Source organism: Haemaphysalis longicornis, unplaced genomic scaffold (genome assembly GCF_048455015.1).
Source record: "Haemaphysalis longicornis isolate Haplotype H1 unplaced genomic scaffold, Haemaphysalis longicornis Haplotype H1 scaffold_12, whole genome shotgun sequence".
NCBI lineage: Eukaryota > Metazoa > Arthropoda > Arachnida > Ixodida > Ixodidae > Haemaphysalis > Haemaphysalis longicornis.
The window spans coordinates 53,299,082-53,320,501 of NW_027526225.1; the positions used below are offsets into that span (position 1 = coordinate 53,299,082).

The 21,420-nt window shown below is 46.6% G+C and overlaps 1 protein-coding gene across 4 annotated transcripts; it reads left to right on the forward strand.

Moving 5' to 3' along the window:
- Window positions 1-62: 62 nt before the first annotated feature.
- On the forward strand, window positions 63-20,197 carry LOC144162654 (mitotic-spindle organizing protein 1-like). 4 transcript variants are annotated; one of them, XM_077693281.1, is made up of 5 exons: window positions 63-322; window positions 1,351-1,398; window positions 13,331-13,485; window positions 17,866-17,906; window positions 20,011-20,197. In XM_077693281.1, the coding sequence occupies exons 2-5, from the start codon at window positions 1,353-1,355 to the stop codon at window positions 20,012-20,014; spliced, it is 246 nt and encodes an 81-aa protein (XP_077549407.1). In that variant the 5' UTR covers window positions 63-322; window positions 1,351-1,352; the 3' UTR covers window positions 20,015-20,197. The 4 variants fall into 4 exon arrangements, with proteins under 4 accessions (XP_077549407.1, XP_077549408.1, XP_077549406.1 ...); XM_077693282.1 differs by having other exon boundaries at window positions 63-286; XM_077693280.1 differs by lacking the exons at window positions 63-322; window positions 1,351-1,398 and adding an exon at window positions 11,498-11,703 and having other exon boundaries at window positions 20,021-20,197.
- The last annotated feature ends 1,223 nt before the right edge of the window (window positions 20,198-21,420 follow it).

Consider the following 21,420-nt stretch of genomic DNA (forward strand, 5'->3'; position numbering starts at 1 on the left):
ACCTGTTTTTGTTATTATTTCTTGGATTTGGTCGTTCTTGTTGATCGCCGAAACTAGTACCAAATACCACGCCGGCCGTGCAAAGTGGCCGTGCCGGTACTCATGTTTAGGTCGGCTGTGCTTTTCATTGTTTACGCGCCGTAAGTGGAGGCTGATAACTCTCCTCCTTGGTACATCGGCTGTCGTTCGGTGTTGTGTTATCTACAGCGCACCTGCGGACAAGGCAAAACCACTCCGAGTGGAGGATTCGGAGGACTGCGTTGCACGTTTAAGTTCGCCGGCTTTTGTAACCGCACTTCTTTCTTTCTTTTTATTTTGAAAGGTGTGTGCACGCGCCATTTCACGCCATTAGGTTTGATCTGCTGTGGCTCAATAGGGAAGAATGGGTCTGTGTCCTCAAACGTGGGCACTGGCTGAAGAGGCTGCCGGCAAAGGTCTAAATAGTGTTGCACGAAGGCTGCTTGCGCTCCCATTTAGATCATAGAATCTGTGGCTTTTGTGAATGCTGCACGTTAGCATTCAAGTTATGCGGTCAAATGGAACTAGAGGCCCCATTACAGACGTCCAGTCACGTGTTGTCACGACAGGTCAGTTAGGCGGCCGCCAATCGCACAAACAAGGTTCCGTGACGTCATAGAAAAGTTGGGGGAAATTGGCTAGGGGGTCTCTGCAGCTTCACACGTTTTCTTTAATATCTCCGTTATTTGTTCGAAGATTGCGATGATATTGGTATCACTGTTATCGGGACTGAGCAGCCTTTTTAATAAACCCAACTTGTATTTTGTCTTCATGGCTTTTTTAAGGCTGTTGCCTTGATTAGAATGCCATCTCACAAGGATAGCTATCATTCACCGTTGCATGGAAGTGCACTAATAAGGAGGAAATATTTCCCTTTGTAGTCATGTAGAGAAACTTCTCTCCGGAAGTTGCCTACCAATAGTTTTTTGAATGAACTACCAAACCATGTGTTCTGTTGGTTTACTGTGTATTCACTGTTATGGACCCACTCCTGCAATGTCTCGAACTGTGAGACAGCAGTATTTGTAAATAAATTATGCAGCTAGGTAACTCAGCCCGATGACACTCTTTCGGAACTTTGCTTGGTTTTCTTCATTGTCAAAACTCATCGCACTGTCTTTCTAGTGAAGAAATTCTAGGAAAAGAAGAAGCCGTTTCAGCGCTGTTGTGGCTGCAGTAGTGGCTTATCAGATATTTCGGTGAAACTTTTCAGTAGAGCTGCTCTGTGACCGGAGCCCAATAACAGTGCATGGGCCACAATGTGGCCAGTCTGGCCCAGAAAGCAAAGGGAAGCATGCGCTTTGCTAAGAGCTCTGCATCCTCTCCTTGCAGGGATGAGCAACACCCCGCAATCTCCGAGGGAGTCCAAGACATCCACAGGTGAGCCGTTCGGAACTGGCAACTGCAGCACGGGTCGTCGCTGAATGAGCTTCAAGTTCAAGTCTATCTCACTTTTTTTTTTTTGAGAACAAAAGTGAGTACAAAAACGAAAAAGAGGTCCCGAAGTTGACAACTGTTGGGGCAACCTTGTCACATAATGCAATTTTTAATTGAAAAATACAGCAAGCAGTTGAGCAGGTTTTTTGAACATGCCAAAACTCATTCAAGACAAGCAAAAACAAAACATGAAACCGAAGCCTTGCAGTGATTGTCTTCGGACATGACGTTGCCCTGGAAGGGGACCAAACATGTTTTTTGTCTTATCGCCAGGTTGGTTCAGCGGAATAAGTCGCCTTCCTTTCTTTAATACATTCATCTGGGAATCTTGACTTGTTATCAGCCCTTGCTGAGCAGAATGGAATGTTGCAGCCTTTGTCTAAAAGTTTACCACTGATTCAGCAACCAGCATCTCTGCACCATGAGTGAATGTGTGTAGAAAATATGAGGTGAATGTGCTTGAGGGCATAAAATTGAACCAAAAGGTGCAATTTAAGTTGGTGGAAGCCTTTCTTGAGAACCCCTAGCCTGAAAGTGGAAATAGCTTATAGAGCCGTGCAAAGCGACCGTGCCGGCACTCATGTTTAGGTCGGCTGTGCTTTTCATTGTTTACGATGAAAAGCACGCGCTTTTTGTACGCGCCGTAAGCGCACGCTGATAACTCTCCTCCTTGGTATATCGGCTGTCGTTCGCTGTTGTATTATCTACGGCGCACCTGCGGGCAAGGCAAAACCACTACGAGTGGAGGATTCGGAGGATTGTGTTGCACGTTTAAATTCGCCGGCTTTTGTAACCGCACTTCTTTCTTTCTTTTTATTTTGGAAGGTGTGTGTGCGCCCCATTTCACGCCATCAGGTTTGATCTGCTGTCCTCAAACGTGGGCACTGGCTGAAGACTCTGCCGGCAAAGGTCTAAATAGTGTTGCACGAAGGCTGCTTGCGCTCCCATTTAGATCATAGAATCTGTGGCTTTTGTGGGGAGAAGAATAGGCCGAAGGAATACCTTTGAAGGCCCTCATTTGACAAGAGTTCTCTTGGGTCTAGATTACTGGTGCACTTGATCTTCCACTCTGGTGCACTGTAGTACGCGCCGCTGAACACCAGCGTTTTTGTCCGTATAGTTTTGGCGCAGCAGCCTGAAATGTTTTGAAACCTCACCATACTTTCTGTGCATAAAAAGACCAGCAGGTGCCTTATTTTGGGGAGTGAAATCAGCACAGCTGGGACAAAAGAGGCCTGAATTATATTAGATGTGACAAAAAGATGTTTGGAGTAAACGCGTGTTAATATGCCTCTTTTCGTCGTGCCTACAACTCTGTATATTTGGTCATGTTGTACCAACTTTTCCGAGCTTCCAAAGTTACAAGGTACACTGCAGTGCTACAAGTACTGATCACAATTAAAGCGTCAAAAAATTTGGCTTCTGGCACAAGCACAACTTCGCCACCCTTGTTAGTGACGGCCTGGAAAGAATCACGCCGAAGCAGGAAGCACCGACCAATCCAGGAGATACACTGTACTTCATTTCACCAACTTCACACACCGTTGTAAAAATTGTGCTGGAAACTAATAAACAGCGAGAGCACAGCGCTGTATCACACGCTGGTAAGGGCAGCAAATGTAGCGCCAATATAGTCTCCCACATAAACTGTGCCCACAGCTACTGTGAACATCAAATTGATAAAAGCGTTGTTGCACATAATTTGTATACAAACGTCATGTAAGTAGAGCGCATGTTGCTTCTGATCATAGCAGCAGCTGTCCAACAGCCTACCACTTCAAGTGATGAAGAACCGGCCAACCATGTGACGTTTGTTGTCCAAAAAGAAAGAAGCATACAGGCCTTCGTTTTCTGACAAGCAGACTGGATACTCATCACGCTGAAGTTCCCCAGCAGTCAGAGATGTGTGTGCACATCCGTTTACGCATATACGTGCTGCCACGTGCACCTGCAGCTGGCAGCACGTGGCAGCAAGGTTCCATTCTGCCAAGGTGCCGGTTTAGCGCCGTGGTGAGAGGATTTGGCTGCTGCTCTGGCGAAATGAGTTCAAGTACACCAGTCCATACAGCGGTGGCCCCGCCGACGCCACGTATATGTACGGTCAGTTTTCGCGTTTGATGTTACACCTTCGTCTTTAAAACTGGCGAAACTTGCACTAAGTGACGCAAGGCGAGCTGGAGGATTTCTTTTTAGATCCTCCTGAAGCACCGAATGACACACCACCACGTATTGCGAAATTTGTTTATTTACGTGTTCCGTCGTCGCTTCTCACTGTGGCAGTAGTAGTCATCGTCATATAAGGTCCCTAAAATTATCGTCATATCCATCTTCCGCATGCATGACTGGCTGACCCGGATTGCTTTGTCCGCAGGCTTTCCCATTCCTCCTAAAGTGAAATGCGTCGGCACGCGGTAGAACAGGCTTCGCGAGCTGGGCGTCTGCGAGGTGTCTTGTGCTCATCCTTGTGGCGCAGACGTACGTGACTGTTTTCCTGGTATTTTTCCGAGCTCCACGGGCAAGCCAGGTTGATGCCGCACGCTCATCGCAAAACGCGTGCACACGTGCGCGGTAAACGGCGGGAGTAACTATGACATGATGTTTTCTGATGACGCCGCACACATTACGGCCAGCAACGTATGGCGGCTGGTCGTAATTATTATTCATTTTATAATGGCCACAATAGCAGTATTGTCGTAAAAAAAGAACTGCAGCTAAATTATAAATCCTAATTGCTGTATGCTAGTGACATGTTGCAAGAAAATCGGAAATGTAATAGTTATATCCCTTCGCTCACCAGCTGTACAAGTTGTACCTGCCCCATGAACCTTCAAATGCTGATTAGTCTCATGGCCAACACATGAGCCATACATGTTCAACTGTTCCCAAAAGGACTAAGCAAACACACAACTTCCAAGAAAACACATCCGGCATTGGGAAGAAACATTTAAAATTGGCTCACTTTATTTGACCAACAACCAGTACATTTTGCTTTTATAGCCCACAAAAGACTATCGCCAGCACTGCATTATGGCTGAAGAACTTTTCTGCAGTTGGCTTTGGCAACAAGCAGAATGCACCATTATGAACTGGAAACACATATGACAAGCCACAGCTTTTACCAGCCCATTGGTTGCACTGGGTGTCAAGAGATAAAAAGGAAGAACCAGCAAAAATGCTTTAATGTATTTAATGTATGCACAATGATCAAACATTAATTCAGAGTGTAGAAAAACATCCCTTCCAGCATGTTCGGCTGATCAACCCATTTGTGACAGCCTTATCGAAGTGAAGGCAAGAACGAGTCCGTGGCAAGATTTCGATGTGGGCTTTAAGAACTGTAGGCTGTTTGCAGTCATAATTACTATTGTGCGCCAAACACCCTAGTACACTGAGTGCAGTGAACTTCAGCAATGAAAGTAGTCATAAGAAATTTTTATCGTATGGTGACCGTTGCGAATCCTAGTAAACCGTTACAAGCACCTGGCATGCTGGCAAGAGAGAGGTAGAGATAGTAAAAGATTTTTGAAAGGAGAAGAGGCCAGCCTGAGAAACTGAACTTGGGCCTGCTACTTAAATCCCACTGGGGCAAGGAAGGTACTGAATACTGAGGGTATGAGAAATGACAGTGAAATCAACCAATGAACTTTGCACACTTAAAGCATGTATGGGGCGCAGAAACAGACTAATCACTGCATAATTCGCATAACTTATTTACCGACCATAAAAAAAAGTTCCGCAGTTTGTGAAATTTCACCACATAGACCCAAGAGTCCTGACAGGACAAGCAGCGATTTGACAGCTCGATCTTGCTTCTTCGTGTCAGCCCACGTGCCAAAAATCTTTCGTTCAGACAGAGGGTAAGCATTCAAGCGTAGTAAGGCTGCTTCAAGGTCTTTTCACCCACTAGTATACCTTGGTCAAAAACTATGCAAATGATCAATTGTCTCTGTACAGCCTTACACAGAAGGCAGTCTGGGCTGTCCTCGCATCCGATTGTGTGCAGATACTTTCAGGTCAATGCTACTTTAAGCTGCAGCCTGTGTAACAAGGTTTCATTGACTTCTGTGAAGTTGAGGGGCATGAGCGAGCCAGAACCTTTGCTCGGGATCAGTCCTGGGGAGCTGTTCCTGTCAATTCTGTGGGTCAGACCAATGCAAGGCAGCAGCTTGTGCACGGGCTCTGTAGAGTATTGCATTGCTATCTTGTCTTATGATGTGTGTAGCCAAAACAGTGTATATCCTTTAGCCGGCACAAGGCAGCATTTCCTTCACAGAAAATTAGTTCTATAATTGTAATTACACTAGCTAGTTTCTAATAATTTTTTCAAATAAAGAGCACGACTACAAAGTGTAACAAAGGGAAGGGACAGCAACGACTTCCAGCTAGTGCCTTGTTTGAAACGTATGACCCATATAAATACCATGCGCTTTATCACATCAACATAGCAAAAACAGCACGACGCCATGCTGCAACTTTTCTGCTACGACCCCCCATGAGCACTGCCAGCTTTCATGTCCGCAACCTCGTTGAGAACATGATTTTAGTGCTAAAGATGACAGACACACTTTACTGGTGCTTGCATCTATCAATCAAACACCAGCAAACGTCAGTTAATTTGAAATGATACGGGGTAAACTTGGAAGCTGGCACAACTAGGTGGGATGGGAGTGGCAACAAAAATCTGTGCACAATACAGCCCTGTTGTGGCATTTTTCAGCACGGCGACAGTTGTCACACCGCCCTTGTTAACCTATATTCGAATCTCCTGATACTATGGAGAGACTTGTTGCATTGGTGGCACACTGGAATTACCACTGTGTTGAACCATGGGGCCTGCCAGTTGCCATTCGAGTATGCGAGTCTGCCGATGGAAATTTTTTCTGGCGACCGTTGCACTGCCCTGCAGTGCTTCGTGAATTATTTCTTGCTGGCACAGCCATTCCATTCCACGCAGACAAACAAAATGCGCACAGGCCGCATGCAACAGGAATGTGTTTGTGTTGTTGTGTGGGAAGCAGGTTTGCCAACGGGTACCAGTTGGCTGCGCAGTAGCACCCAATGTATGCTTAGATGCAGATATACCTAGTGGGTCCACCTTGGTTCAGTCCGCGGAGGCAAAAGCAACGCTTTCTCATGTTTCTCTGATGGTGCTTTTCAATGGCCTCAACTTTGCATTGCATTAAACAACGAGACAGAGAAATATTTTATGGATTTGCGAGCAGAAGGATGTTAGGGCTTCCCCCCCGTGAGAGCCGTTCTTAGCCCAAATGCACTGAAACCCACAAGCGCCGTCAAAGTCGCCCACCCCGGACTTTCACTACCGCCTTCACCATCGCTACAGTTACATCTGGATTTTTTGAATTATTAGTAACGATTAATTATTAACAGTGACTCTACATGGCTAGTCAGTGAGTGGAAGTGGTTTGGTTTGTTGGGTAAAAATCAGAACAGACTGCTTTCACTATATGTTGTGAAGTGGGCGTGACAGTGACCCTGGCTCGTCAGTGAGCAGAAGTGGTTTTGCCGGTTGGGTAAAAATCAAGCATGACTGCGTTGAGGGGCAGACGAAGAGTGTGGAGCACGTCAGACATACTTTTAGCCTGTGTGATCAGTGTACGTGCTTTGTGCCATTGAGAAATTTAGCAGGTATATCCCATGTATTGTTTTTTACAAGTTTGTCCAACATAAGCGTTAAATCGTCAATTCCTTTTAAAAGCAACACGAAGCCAGCAGGTGAGAAAGAAAAAGGTATGCTAGTAATACTAAAGGAAATTCAGGCTATTAGCAATGGTTCAGAACGACATGCAAACAATCTTTGCTAGCATGCACAGTAGCTGACGAAATACTGCAGGGTAACAGTAGCACATGCACACGTGATTACGAAGAGGGCTATGGCATGTACAGGTAAGTGTGTAAGGTTGATTTAGTGCTAATATGCTGCGTACACACGTAAATAAAAATACCCTGCAAAAAAGATGAACAAGGCAACTGAGGTTAGAGCAAATAGAAACAACTGCGCAGAGTCACCTAGATGGTATGCTTAGAATGTAGATATAACAGTTCAACACAGCACGTAGCATCTGTTATTGCTGAAGCCACTGACGCATCACCTAGCCTGTCATAAATGGGCACGATCCCGTACGTTTGGCGACATCGTAAATTTTGGAGCACACGAACACAACACACACGGAAAATGCCACAGTAACTCACGACAGATATCCGGCGCATTTTTTGGCCACGCTTGTAACGACAGAGATCACGGCAAGTTGAAGCGCACGAACGAGAACTCGCTGTCACTGCGACGCACCATTGCTAGCTGATGGGGCTCTAGATTATTCACGTATACACTCCTGCAGCGATACGAATCTGGACACTTGCAAGTCGAGTACGCTGCAGTATCAAAGTATTTGCCTCGCGTTGTGATACCGACACAACACCGTGTATAATAATGAGTGTGATGATAGCATCGATGACTGCGTCGCCAGCAGCTTCACACAAACAAACCTCTGGAAAACTATGACGCACCACACACATCGGTCACGTTTTGAAGGCAATACGGTGCTTCGTACTTTACTGCACATTTTGGGGCAACATTTGGTTTTGATACGTACGTATTTGATATGAAAACATTGCGCAAGCGCTGACCAGCACTTCGCGTTGCTGCCACGAATAGTCATCGGACTTTGAAGACTGTGAATTACTGCAGAAGATACAGGCGCGGTGACATAGGCTTGGAGCTGAACACCTCATATGAAACGAAAACACAGCGCAGTACCGCACCACTCGTGAGCGACTCCACACAACGCCGACGCTCGTAACATTCTTGCTTGCCTCGGCACCGCGCGAAGCCGGAATATTTGAAATAGGCCAACGGAACAAACTTCTACCCGTACGTATGCCAATACGGGGCCAAAATTCGCTCTTCGATGGAATTCGGCCTCTTCTCCATGCCGCTCGTCCGTAGGTCATCCGTAAAACCCGTGGTAAATCTATAAAAAGTGATTTGTTTACACAACTTCTTCTACGCGAGTGTCAAACGCAATAACAAACTCGAGTTTCGCAGAGAAAAATATAATGCAAACATCTACAAAGCATGTCCATGACGTCACGGTGACTAGGTGACGTCATATTAAAAGACAATAAACTCAGGCTAAAAATAAATCTTGATACTGTAATATTAGTGTGTCACTGCTAAAAATATACGCAATATTATTAAAGTAATTGCAATGTAATGCAATTATGCAATTTTTTTTGTTGACGTACGTCACTTCCGTGGGGCGCAGCAGCCAGTTCGGGGGGATTCGGCTCGGAAGCACTGGTCGGCGACTTTGGCTAGTTTCGGTTTCCGAAATTGTGGCGATCCTAGCGGCACGGTGCTGCGGCGTGGCCCTTCCCTTTCCCTCAGTGTTTCTTTCTTTCCACACCGTCAACGCTTCCGCGCCTCCTCACGCATGCGCAACAGCTCACCGGCGCCAATATTTTTTTTTTCTTTCTCTCGGCGCGCACGGCGGGCCAGTTCGGTACGTGCGTGAGCGAGCCGGCGTGCGAAGGGTTGCGCGGGTTGCCTAAACGCTTCCACGGGCGGAAAGTTTTGCTGCATTATAAAATACATTCGAATGTATTCTAAATATGGGGCAGCGGAGGAAGGAGTGTTACCACTCCTGCGCAGCTCTGTGGTGCAGCAACACAGGGCGGTACAGTTCGACCAAGTTTCTCGCCTTCTCCAAAGACGACAGGTAAGCAAATTAGCTTTGTACAAGTTATAGTGAATTTCTTAAAAGCCGACTGATTGCACTCTTCTGTTTTCAAAATAATTCGCGCATCTAACGTGAAGTTAATGAGACATGTCACTCGTCTTGGAGTGGAAACTAATGTGCAAATATATCCCAGCTGTGCAGGTACGCAAAGTTTTAGTAGAAGTAAACGCGTCTTTGGCACGCACACACTTGCTCGCAAGATCAATTTGTGGTGGCATTGCCGCTTTTTGATGATTGCCTTAGTAACTGCTGGAACGTCGATTCAGTATACTTATCAAGGTATTTTTTGTTGTTTCGTGCAGCAGGTATGAGTCTAGGTTTGGGCCCCAAGTCGAGGATGGTTTGCGACTTCATTGGACGTTTCCTCCGGTGACTCTCCTCAATCCATCCAATCTCATCACGACGCACCTGCTCACAAAGAAGGCAAGCTCAACTGTACGCGCTTCTTGCCTTTCATGGCGTACTTACATACTACCACATCGATTGATGGCGTGGAGGTGCTGCGCCCTAAGCATTTTTTCCTCCCCCGTCTTGCTCCAAAACGTATATTTGCGGCGAGACTACTGCCAAGCGTTGCTTCAGAGCTCCGAAAAATCTGACGTAACTCCGTGGTGTTCAATGCAAGTCGATTTTCACATGAAGCAGTGGAAGGCCAAACCGAAATACATGCGTTGTCTGCAGCCGCCATTGCAAGCGTTTCGCTGATTAAAAAATAAATAAAACCAAGTAGCATTGCCGGTTTTGCTGTTCAATCTAAACTGCGCGCCCGCGCCTTGTCGTCTTATATCGCGAATGGGTTTGCTGTTCCATGGTTCTGAAGTTAGAATGGTCATGCCGTATCGGACAGGATGAGATAAGAGGCGCTGTCCAGACGCGAGTTAGAGGGTAGCTTGTAACAACCTGGCCGATATCTGCGGCTTAAAATACAGGAAAGCTTCTTTTTTTTTCTGGGTGTCTTCTCCCCCCCGCCTTCCCTCCCACCCCCAGTAAGCAGACTGTTAATTCACGCGCCATTAAAAGAAAAGACGGGTGCGTTCGATTTGTGTTCTGTGTTCTACGACGTTCACATGCTTCGGCATTGTTTTTGTACGTAGATATAATCCAGCAAAGAGTGTCTACAGTGCGGTCATTGTGTTGCAACAGTTTTTTATGGCTGCATTTTGTTGGTGTGAACATGATTTCTCGGAAGTGTATGTAGGTTAATGGGCGGGTCAACGCTTTCTTTCAGAGTTTGCGTTAACTCGCCCGAAAGGCAGGGCTTGAAGCATACGTGTGCGTGCTTTCTTTTAACATATAGATTCCCAATTATTGTGTCTCTGAACTGAAACGAGTTTTTTTAATGTCTAAAGAACATTCCTGTCTCGAGGTGAGCCCAAGAAATAAGTATACATTGAGTTGAACTATCAAGTTCTTTTCTTCTCCCGCCACGGTGTGCGCGAAAAAAAAAATCTGTGTAGGGAATAGAACTTTCGAAGTTCTTCTTTCGTAATCAAGTATTGTGTACCTAAATGTGTATTCATGACTGTAACTTTTGCGCAACTTTAGACGGAGACCGATACAAAAAGGGACTCGAAGACCTGTACCTGTCACCGTGTAAAGTTGCGCAAAAGTTACAGCCATGAATTCAGAATACCAACTAGCCCGCCTAACCGTGTTATTGTAAATGTGTATGCAGCACGTTTTTTCCCTATTGTACAATGTTGTATGCCTAAATTTGCATATGTCATATTTTTGCTTAGTCCAATACTGTGTACATAAAATGTATGTGCAATATATTGGTGTAGTACATGTGTTTTCATGACTTCGAATTAAAGACGTCCTCATATGAATTTTGAATAAATGCATAGCAAAAATAATGTTTGTGTAACACTCCAATTATTATCGCCACAAAGAACACAATTTGATACCAGAAAACGTACTATTACCTACATGTTTTCTTCGTTCAATTATTAAACACGTTACTGCACACATAACAAATGACGGGCGGCGGCCATTTCGAGTCATCGGCGCCGCTCGTCCAACTTTCGCGCCTGGTGCCATTGCCGAGCGGCCCACGAGGCAGCGACCGGCGGCAGACGCGAAAGTTGGACGAGCGTCAGTTTCAGGGGCCGGCGCGCGGCACGGCCTGGCTGCAGCGGGATAAATGACGTCAGCAAACGCCCTTTCCCCCTCGCCACTCGTTGCCATGGCGATTAATGCAACGTTTCTCAGAGGCCACGTACTACTAGGGGAGGATTTGGCGCTGCTGGCGCGAATTACGTGGGACCACGGTGGATGCGAGAGAGGCCGCCCCGTGTCGGAAGCCCCGGGTTGCAGCAGACGCAGCCAAAAGATTTGGCAATTGTGAATTTATTTGTCGCTTTTTGTTTTAGTATGCAGTGACTGCGGCTAACCCTATCCGGCTGAATTTACTGCCTAAAAAAAGAGCGCAGTTTAAAGATGGCGGCTTCCATTGAAGATAGGAAAAACGCTGTGAAAGAAACATTCGAAGGTGCGTATTGATCGTTCTCATTTTGCGAGTCGGCTTTTTTTTTTTTTTCTGAGTGAATGTGTTAAGATCCGTGTGTTCGACAGCAAAACATGAACCATGCAAAGCTATACCGCTCGAGTGATTCCTTCAACCAGGGCAGTTCTGAAGTGTTGCTTCCGTAAGGATATAAACAAAATTCGGTGCGTGACAAGCAGATCAGTGCAACAGAATTGATTTTGGCGCTCCTGGGGAAATTGATCTGATCAGCCCAGTGTAACTTGCCGTGAGATGTCATTTCTCAACGAAAGTCTAAACCTGTGATGGGAACGACAGCGAATTTCCTCGCATATCGCCGTTGAATAACTGTAGGCTGTAAATTCGAAAACTAATGATGATGTACCCGAGGGAAGTCCTTAACAAGTGACATCCGTAGCAAGTAACGTTAATTCGTTATAAGTTTAAGTTCACTGTTTGAGTGAGGGCCCGCCAATTCCTAAGCAATTTCTCCCGCCAAAGTGAGGGCCCGCCAAAGCAATTTCTCCCAGACGTCACAGAATCTTTTGTGTGTTTGGGTAAAATGACCAGATTCCTCAGACCCCAAAGCGGGACTGGGGTGGGGGTGTAACGAAGAACGTAGTGGCACATCGCTTAAATTACAAATTGCACTTTGCATTACCACACCTACACCATGCAACATTCCTGCTCCTCGAGGTTTTCTCCTGGCGAGGAACGGATACTTTTTGCTTGAATGAATTGCACTCAACAGTTCTTCATTTTTGCTGATGTGTCTGTAGCACCGATAGCACGTTGTACAGATCCACCTTCGTGGCTTTGAGGGTTGTCAAATAAAGGTGCGTCTTCTCTGCAGACCACACATTATTCATAAAGGACAACACCCTTTCCACTGGTGCGTTTGTGCCTCGCTAGCACATGGCGTACCCGGCCATTGTCTTGATATTGTTGCAAGGCTCAAAGTTCTGAAGCGCTTCTACCCACATACCGTTCCTCGAACACAAAAGGGTGTGCTGCACGGCTTGTCGGTACACTATCACTTCAAGGGAACAGCTCCGATGTTGGGACTACAGAAGAAACTCACAACACAGGCACTGTGCAGTTTGTTTCATGCTTAGTCCCGTCGTCCGCGGTGTTTTCTTGGAAGTTCCTCAAATGGTTTCTTTCGGCTCTTCCATTCCCCCAGCTTTTCATTTGTGACACAGGTCTCGATGCCCGTCTTCATACTTTCGGCCCTCAGCGGGCGACCGAGACAGCGGGACCACAGCCGCAAAACCGGGAGGCGTCCCACCTAAATTGGGACGTCTGGTCACTTTATGTTTGGGGGCCCCGCCAAGAAACAGGACTGGGGAATTGTTGTGGAGCCTCTCGTTTCATTTCCTCGTATCTCTTGAGTGCTAACTTGCAGACTAGCATGCTAATAAGCATGTTTTCAGTTTTCGCCCACATCGCGTCATTCATGCACATATTACGTCGCTCAAGCACAAAGTTTGAATATTTATCAATATCCCTTGCATTTTATTATTTTTGGGGGAGGGGGGGGGGGGTGGCGGGAATGGAGCTGAGTGAGCTACCCTTTGCAAATTTGGCAACGTTGTGTTTTGTCTTCATGGCCGTGTTGAAATTGGCTGTGCAGTGCTGCAGGAGATGTCTCAGCTGCTGAACACTGGGCTGGACGCATACTCGCTGGCACTTTGCATCCGGCTCTGCGAGAGTGGCACCAACCCAGAAGCCCTCGCAGGCCTCATCAAGGACCTGCGTGCCAAGGCGGGACCCAAGGTCACAACTTGGGTCAGCCTCGTTTCATTGGCATCTCAGGCTGACTTTTCCTAGAACGCAGTGCAATTTCTATTCTGTGTCATCAGTTCCTCCTCGCTGCTGTTCTGATACTTACAAGAAAAAATTGTTGGTGCCCTATGCTATTGCCTCCGCAGCTTCCAATTATCATACTGCAAACCGTGTTTGTTATAACTGGAACAAAGTTTTTTGCCCAGCGACTAGCTAGCCCTTTTCAAACAGCATGTATGGGGCAGCGAAGATGGCTGACAGGTCTGGTTTCAGATGAAAGTCCATCCTTCGGGCAGACCTTGGTGTTCATTCACCACTGTCAGAGTGCCTCAATTTCTGGGAAATTTCAAATTATGTGACGTGTTTCTTCTCCTCATTTCCCTCAAAGAGACTTGGCTGCTGTTTGCTTTACTGTAATAACTATGCTCTAGCAGAAGCAAGCAAAGAAAGTGTGGTATAGTGCAAGTGAACTTAAATCTACCACGTATCAAGTGCTTTTGTCATCTTTGGTCAAATTCTCTTCCAAGGTTCTGCATCTTTTCCTGTTCTGGAAAGCAAAGCAAAAGCTATCATTAACAGATTATTTGTGAGGTTTGCCACTAACTGTAAAAGAGTTGAGCCTTGTTTTAGAACCTGTTACGGTCGGATTTTGGGCACAGAAACCTTACGAATCGCGCATGCAAACTTCACCGCTCGTGCACATGCATGTCTGCAGTGCTGATGTTTCTTACATCCGAAGGAAATAATTACTTGTTGAGGGGACGAGATAAATATTGCACGCATTATCTTGTAATAGATAAGTGCACTGGTGAACTCGTGACGTATTTTGCACCATCACATGCATGCATCCCGCCAGAGTCCTTCAGTGCTTTTCTAGTCGCGAAGCTCCGCTGTAATGCTATGGGAGGAGGTTGCTGTGTCGCCGAAGCCACCGCGTGACGGTGCTGGGAGCATAGAGGGGGGCACACGAGCCCTGCACGCTGCGGTAATGAAGCTAGGCTCCCACGAAATATGGCAGCATCGGCGGGTCGTTTTCGCAGTTTCAAGGAATTAGTCGATCGCAACTTTTAGATAACCGACTGATAGCGACTCTGAGCACTGGCCATCGTCCCTTGGGCAGCCTCTCTAAAGCAATGTTCCTACAACGCGCGCCGTAATTATGCTCAGCTCCGACGAAATTCCCGCCTTTGTCAACACAGTGTGTGCATTACCAGAGTCCCTTAAAAGCATGGAGGGGCTCTGGCATCGCAAAAGGAGCGATCAGTCCCTCGTCACATGTATTCACCAGTGGGGAGATCCGTAACGAATTTGAACCGCACTGCGTACGTTAGACGGTACAACTTCTCCAGGCGCCATGGTGCGCCTTCCCCTATTCATTTCTGGCCCCACGAATGACGCCGCATCGAGCATAACCCCACCGACCAGGATGCACCCGCACTTTGCACGCTCTAGTGCGGTAATTACCCACAGCACTTAGAAAGACCTTCGGCACTGGTTGGACGAAAGACTGAACCTTGATAACCTTTTCCCGGCTGGGGCTGGTTTTCTCGGCTATGTGTTCATTAGTGCACACTCTACACACAACTTCAGAAAATGTTTTGCCTTCCTTGATTGCTCTCCTTTTTCCCATATGTCAAACATTTATTTTTGCCCTTTTTTTTCTTCCTATTTTTTTTTTCTGTATGCCTTATATTCATGTACCAAGTGCATCACCCGCAAAGGCCCGGTGCTGTTCAAATTAATAAATAAATAAATAGCGTGCCCGATCCTGCGATCAAGTGCACAGCAGCTGTGGAGGCCCTAAGGTTAACTTTTAATCTATGGCCAACAACGTTTGGTTACTATACAAAACTTGCCAGTTAATGAACATACATAATTTACAAGCAAACATAGTACTTAACTGCACTTAGCTGAACATTTTTAAGTCACGAGGGTCTCCTGGCAACTCTCCTCTTTCGATCGACCCCAAAAAATGCCCGACACTTCAGTTTCATTGCACAAACACCACACCTCCAAAGGCATGTCCCTTCATACAAAAACGGTGCTCAAGACGGGACACAAAGAAAGAGGCAACACACGCATAACACACTCTAGGCCTCTGATTGGCCACAACAACATTCGCCAAACTTTTGAGCACAGCTGATCACGTGATCCACGCTCTCACTCATAAACATCAAGACAACAACAACAACACACAACAACAACAACACAGATTAAAACAGACCGACTGAAAGCCACTCTGATCGCTGGCCATCAACCCTCGGGCGGTCTCTCTAAAGTATCGTTCACACGACGAAAACGCCAAACGCCGATGAAATTCCTGCATTTGTCAACACAGTGCGCGCATAACAACATGAGCTGTCAGTTCCTCGTCACCTAGTACCTCCGCCGTCGTGGCGACACTCTAGGCCCATAACGAATTGGAAACTCACTGCATACCTTGGACATTACAACTTCTGCAGAGGCGGCAGCGTGCCTTTCTCTGCTCAACTCTGGCCCCACCATCGACCTCACAGCGAGCGTAACCCCGCCAATTAGGACGCACTCGCGTTTCGCGGTGGCAATTGCCCCCAACACTACAGAAAGACACAGACCTCATTGTATGTCCAAATAAATATGAGTGCTAGCACGCTATTCTCTACACTGTTAACAACTGCTTCGAACGGGCAGCAGCTTCAGCGGTGCGCGCGGGTGGTGTGGGATGCCCCCTCCCTGACAGTGGCAACCCGCACGGCAGCTTTTGTCCCTGTATCAAACTGCAGCGGGAGTTTCGTGACCAGGAAAGCACTGAGGGAGTCTCATTCCGCATTCCCACTTGCATTCTTCAGGGCTTTTAACTCTTTCGGGACTGCCAGAAAAAGTGATGAAAAAGGGAGGTCTCTGTACAAATTTTTTATTACATAAAGCAAAGGCACCATCCTGCCTTAGCATGTACCAAAATGCAGCTAATTATATGTTCTTTGACATACAGTACCAAGTTTTACTTCAACACTGGCGATAGAACCATGAAAAAATCTGAAAGTAAGAACTTCGTAAAAAACCTACAGAAAAAAATAGAAAAAAGCGTAAATATAAAAATATTAAAAAAGAATAGAATTATTTCAGGATATACAAAATCTAACCCAATGCTGTGTTTCTTCATCACGAAAGTTTTATGCGGCTAGGTGTAACTGGTTTTTTGTTTTGTGTGTGATCTCTTTGGCACTAGGGCCATGGCTACGTCGTCGCCCAGGTACACGCCGGGCTCTCGTCTCGGCGAAAGCTTGATCCGTTTCTGCACTGGTGGCAGGAGATCACCATTATAGGTAGTTAGCACCCTAGCGAACAAATATAAACCAGCCAGAACATATTTCGAGAGCACATACCTACTCCAAAGCCAATTGAAACCGAAACCAATACCCACCTTTGAGCGCAATTTGATGTTCCAGGCTGATCGACACCCGAATCCTCACTTGAGCTGAAATCCGATCTCTAAAGCCGCATTCCGACTCTTCACTGCCACTCTCATCGTTAAAATCCACAGTAGAAGGCAAAGATATGCGAGACGAGACGAGGTGGATTTCTTATCGCGCTCGCGCGAGTATGACGCCATGTTTGTTTACATTCGAAACCACTGCCCGTCAGAATAAATGATCTGATGCGTTGCTGCCTGGCGATAAAAAAAGAAACTTCACAAAAGAGAAAACTCCAATTTTCAAACTATCTCCTAGATGTCGCTAGGTGTTCCATCGAGCGAAAATTTGTATTCTGCAGGCTCGCGAAACCATCGATCATATGTGATCGATGGCCTATGGAGCTGTCCCGAAAGATTTAAGATGGAGTGGTGCTCATAGCTCACTGCATTATCGTTAACTTGAGCCATTCGGTCTGCTGATATTCATGACACCGAGCCGACCACGTAGCAGATAAACACTGATGTCAGTGAGCCCACTCACTTTTTTTTTTTTTATAAAATGATCTTAATCATTGTATCACATTAGTCTCGTTATATTCTCCCAGTTCTTCTTTTTCTTTTTTGGCACTCGCGTGTAACCCGATGAAAAGCTTCCCCTTGCCCTTCTATAATCTTGTGAAGGCACATCGTTGCGGCATTCGCAGCGCAGTTTTTTTTTTTACCGCTCCTGGGGGAAAATGTGTGGAGCGACCTGTGACGGCATTACCGGTGTTCACGTTGTGTCTTTTTATGGTGGCGCCACCTGCACGTGATATTTCTGGTTGGAGGCCCAGTTATCTCGTCTTTTATCGTGCGGCATTTCCTCTGCACTGCTGTCGTGCCGCATGTGTGTGTAATGAGCTTTCCCACGGCAAGCGACTCGTGGGTAGCTGAGCAGCGATGGCCAGCCAATAGCGGCTCCTTGATGGATGTGTGTGGCTATCTTGCAGGGTGGGCGGCCGGAGCACGGCGAGCGCCGATCCCTTGCAAGGTGAGTCCAAGTGCGAGTTCGAGTCAAAGACAGTGCTTGTGGCTCTTGAGCTTTCAAAGCACTTACTGTGCGTAATACAGATCTGTTCTCGCGGTGCCCAGCTTATAACTTTTTTTTTTGTCAAGTTCTACACTTTGGAGGCTCATCTATAAAACCATTGTTGTGAGAGTTACGAAGCATGACTTTTAACTTAGCTTAGCCCGTGGCTGCACTCAAGAGCTTGAACGGCGCAAACATTACCATCTTTATGGCTTTTTACAGCATGCTCCAGGTTTCTCATCTGGCATTGCCTAAAGCGCAGGAAGATGGCGTGAATTGGCCCCTATTATGAGCACTACGTGGGAAGTGTTGCTGGGCTTTTTATCCTGATTTCAAGTAGGCAGTTCTACGTTAAGTCAGTTGGATCTCGAGCAAGTTAATTAAAAAACAAACTTGTATGGTTTGCCACCTATGAAAAACTACTGATCAGAAGATGAATGCTAGCATATACGGAAGCACATTATAATGTGCAAGGAATGCAATGCCAAACAAAGGCTTTAAATTGCGTCACTATTACTGACTTTGTAGGGTGTGTAACATGGCACCTGAGTTGTAAAAGCAGATTTTGAATTACAGTTCGGCGCACTCGAAGGTGGTCAAGCGCAGTATAGCGATGAACTGTTTGCACGGCTCCGTAGACAAGTCATGCCCGCACAGGGTTGCTGAAAGTATGGATGCGCAAGTGGCCCGCTTGACATGTTCTGGGTTCCCTCGGGAACTTGTTGCCTCTGTCAATGAAAGCCTTACCAAGACGGTTGAGGCGGGTACCGGTTCTCCAACAGAAGACGGCGCCAGCCAACCCAGGTTGCGGTGGGCAGCAGTACCGTATGTTCACCAGCTCACACACCGCTTGAAAAAAGTGGGCAAGAAATGCAATGTCGATGTACTGGCAACTGATCCTGGAGAGCTGATGCGGATGTGCCCAGCCGTCAATGAGAACAAGAGGCAAGGCTGCTCAAAAAAAGCACGCCACCAGGTTTGTCACCTGTAAAATTGGCGCAGCTTACAGCATTCCTTCGTCCTACGGCAAATGCTATGTAGGACAGACGGGGCGCTGCATAAATGACCGTCTGAGGGAGCACCGAGGTGCAGTGTCACCGCTTGCCGCAGGGGGCCACTTGGCCGACCGTTGCAAGTAGTGTCCTGGTTGTGTCCCAGCATTTGACGCCACACGTCTTAGGCAGCGGGCGCGACCATGTAAAACGAAAGATATGTGAGGCCTTCCATATTCACAGGGAGGGAGATGAGTGTATCAGCGTGCCTTTCATCGCTCTTACGGCAAAAGAGCTAAGCTTCTTGCACGGGCTGTTGACCGTGTACGCATCTATGGCTGTAAATTGTTTTTTATCATTTGTGAGCGTTGTGATCTTTGTAGCCCTGTCTGTTAACGTTTTCATATATTACGTGTCTCAAGTAAAAGCTGTTCAGTTGAAGTCTAGCGGTTGTCCCGTCTACTTCTTTCAAGGTCCCTGTCTGTTTTTCGCTGGTAAAATGGTTCTTAGTCAACACCAACTAGCCCAAGTTTCAGCCTTAACTGTAGCACTATCAGCAACACCACTCAGCCCACATGACTGCTTGAAGCACTATTTTCCTAAAACCATTATCAAGCGGGACGATCTGTGGTAATCCCAAGCTTTGGAGTGGCCTCTGCACACATGATGAATGCCTTCCTTTTTTTTTTCTGTGCGTGTGGTCACCTGCTATGGTGCCGGCAAAGTTTCTTTCCCACCCTGCAAAGGTCTTGTAGTACGACAAACGTATTGATTAATAAATAAATAAAGGAGCTTACATGACAGCAAGCAGACATGCATTTGTAGACCTTGAAGTGGTGGTCGCTAAGACAGATAACGAAAAAGGCAGGGCTAGCCCCCACTCGAGGGCTTAGTAAAATGTAGTTCATTTTTTTCGTGCTACCATGGCATTTCCATGAACGTTTATTTCCTCTTATGCTCAGTGCTGTCCTTCTTTCAGGATAGAGCACAGGTATTATTTGATGTTTGCTTTGTCTGTCATTGGCTTGCTTGCTTGGCTGAGAGTTGACTGAATGTAGCAAACTTCTTTTAAGTTGATTTCAGGTGAGCTGAGCCGCCCACCGTCTGAAATGGTATTTCGGAGAGGAGTCTGGAACCAGTGCAGCACCAGTGCAACACCAGTAGATGCTGGGTGCGGTACACCTCGCTTGCCTGCAGAAACAGCAACACTGTCACTAATGCCAATAAATTCCTTCCGAAGCGTTTGAGCTTCATCACCAACTGCTGTGTGGGTAGAGCGACATCACGAAGCATTTCAATCTTTTGACTGACGTTGGGCATGCCTTGGCAGCGACTTAGGAGCAGTTCAGACTTATAATGCGCATCATTAATGTAAAGACATGCATACTTCGAGTCCATCGCTTTCGGGTAGAACCTGGTGCTGTATCAATTTTTTCTTTAAGCAATATTAATAAAAATTACGTTGAACGAAATTTAGCCCCAAACTTTACAAACGAGAAAAGCATGTTCCTAAAATTAATATGACACTGCCAACAGAGCTCTGAAGTGAAACTGCGCTGGCTGCATAGATCTTCTAGAGTAGTTGCTAGCCACAGTGAAAAGTGCTGGTGTTGTAATCATTTGACCATCCATAAGAGGCCTACTTCAGTGATGGTCTGCAAAAAAGTGCTGAGAAGCAAATTTTACCTAAGTGCATCCTGAAACTTTAGTAGAACCAGGTGCAGCTTCGTTAGCCTGACGAAAAATGGCTTAATTACATTTTTGTTACTTGAAAATTGAAACAACTGTGCGGGTAAGGTGTTGTGCTGCTGAGCCCAAGGACACAAGTTCAACCACAGCTGTGCTGGGTGCTGGGCAGAAAGGGCAAATGCCCATATGTCGAGGGTTTGGTGCACGTTAAAAGTACTCCCCTGCACTGCGGCACGCCGCATAGTCCACGGATGTCGCATGTTTCTTTGTGCATGGTGGTGTTCTGCACCATGGAGCTCCTCGGTGTGTAATCAGTGACCAGGGCGGCCAGTTTCCGGCTGATGTGGCAGCGCTTCTTCGGCTTTGTTGCTCCCAGCATCGACATTCCACACCCTACCACCTGCAAACTCGCTGAACGCACGCTAACATGCTGTCCATGTACGTTGATTCAGAACAAAACAATTGGAACACAGTTCTTCCCTTCATAACCTATGCTTACAACCGGCTTCCTCAAAGCTTCCTGGACAGAATGGCTGAGACTGTGCCTCGCTGAAGGCTCGACTGCACACCCTCAGCTCCCAGGGGCGAACCAAAACATGCTGCACCCATCGGTCTCCTACTACCCGGGTGACCGAGCTTGGTTGTGGACCCCAGTTCGCCAACAAGGCCATTACCAAAAGTTTTTACCCGCGTACTCTGGCCCCTTTGTAGTGCTGTCTCGGCTCAGTGCCGTGAACTATGTTATCTCAAAAGTTACTGCTCAAAACCGTCACTCCCGCAAGACCCAGTTGTGC

Bases quoted from the DNA above. Each gene is read 5' to 3' on its own strand.
- LOC144162654 (XM_077693280.1), top strand. From the start codon at position 11,652: ATGGCGGCTTCCATTGAAGATAGGAAAAACGCTGTGAAAGAAACATTC. The intron at 11,704-13,330 runs GTGCGTATTGAT...TTGGCTGTGCAG, and splicing joins TGTGAAAGAAACATTCGAAG to TGCTGCAGGAGATGTCTCAG. The intron at 13,486-17,865 runs GTCAGCCTCGTT...GCTATCTTGCAG, and splicing joins GACCCAAGGTCACAACTTGG to GGTGGGCGGCCGGAGCACGG.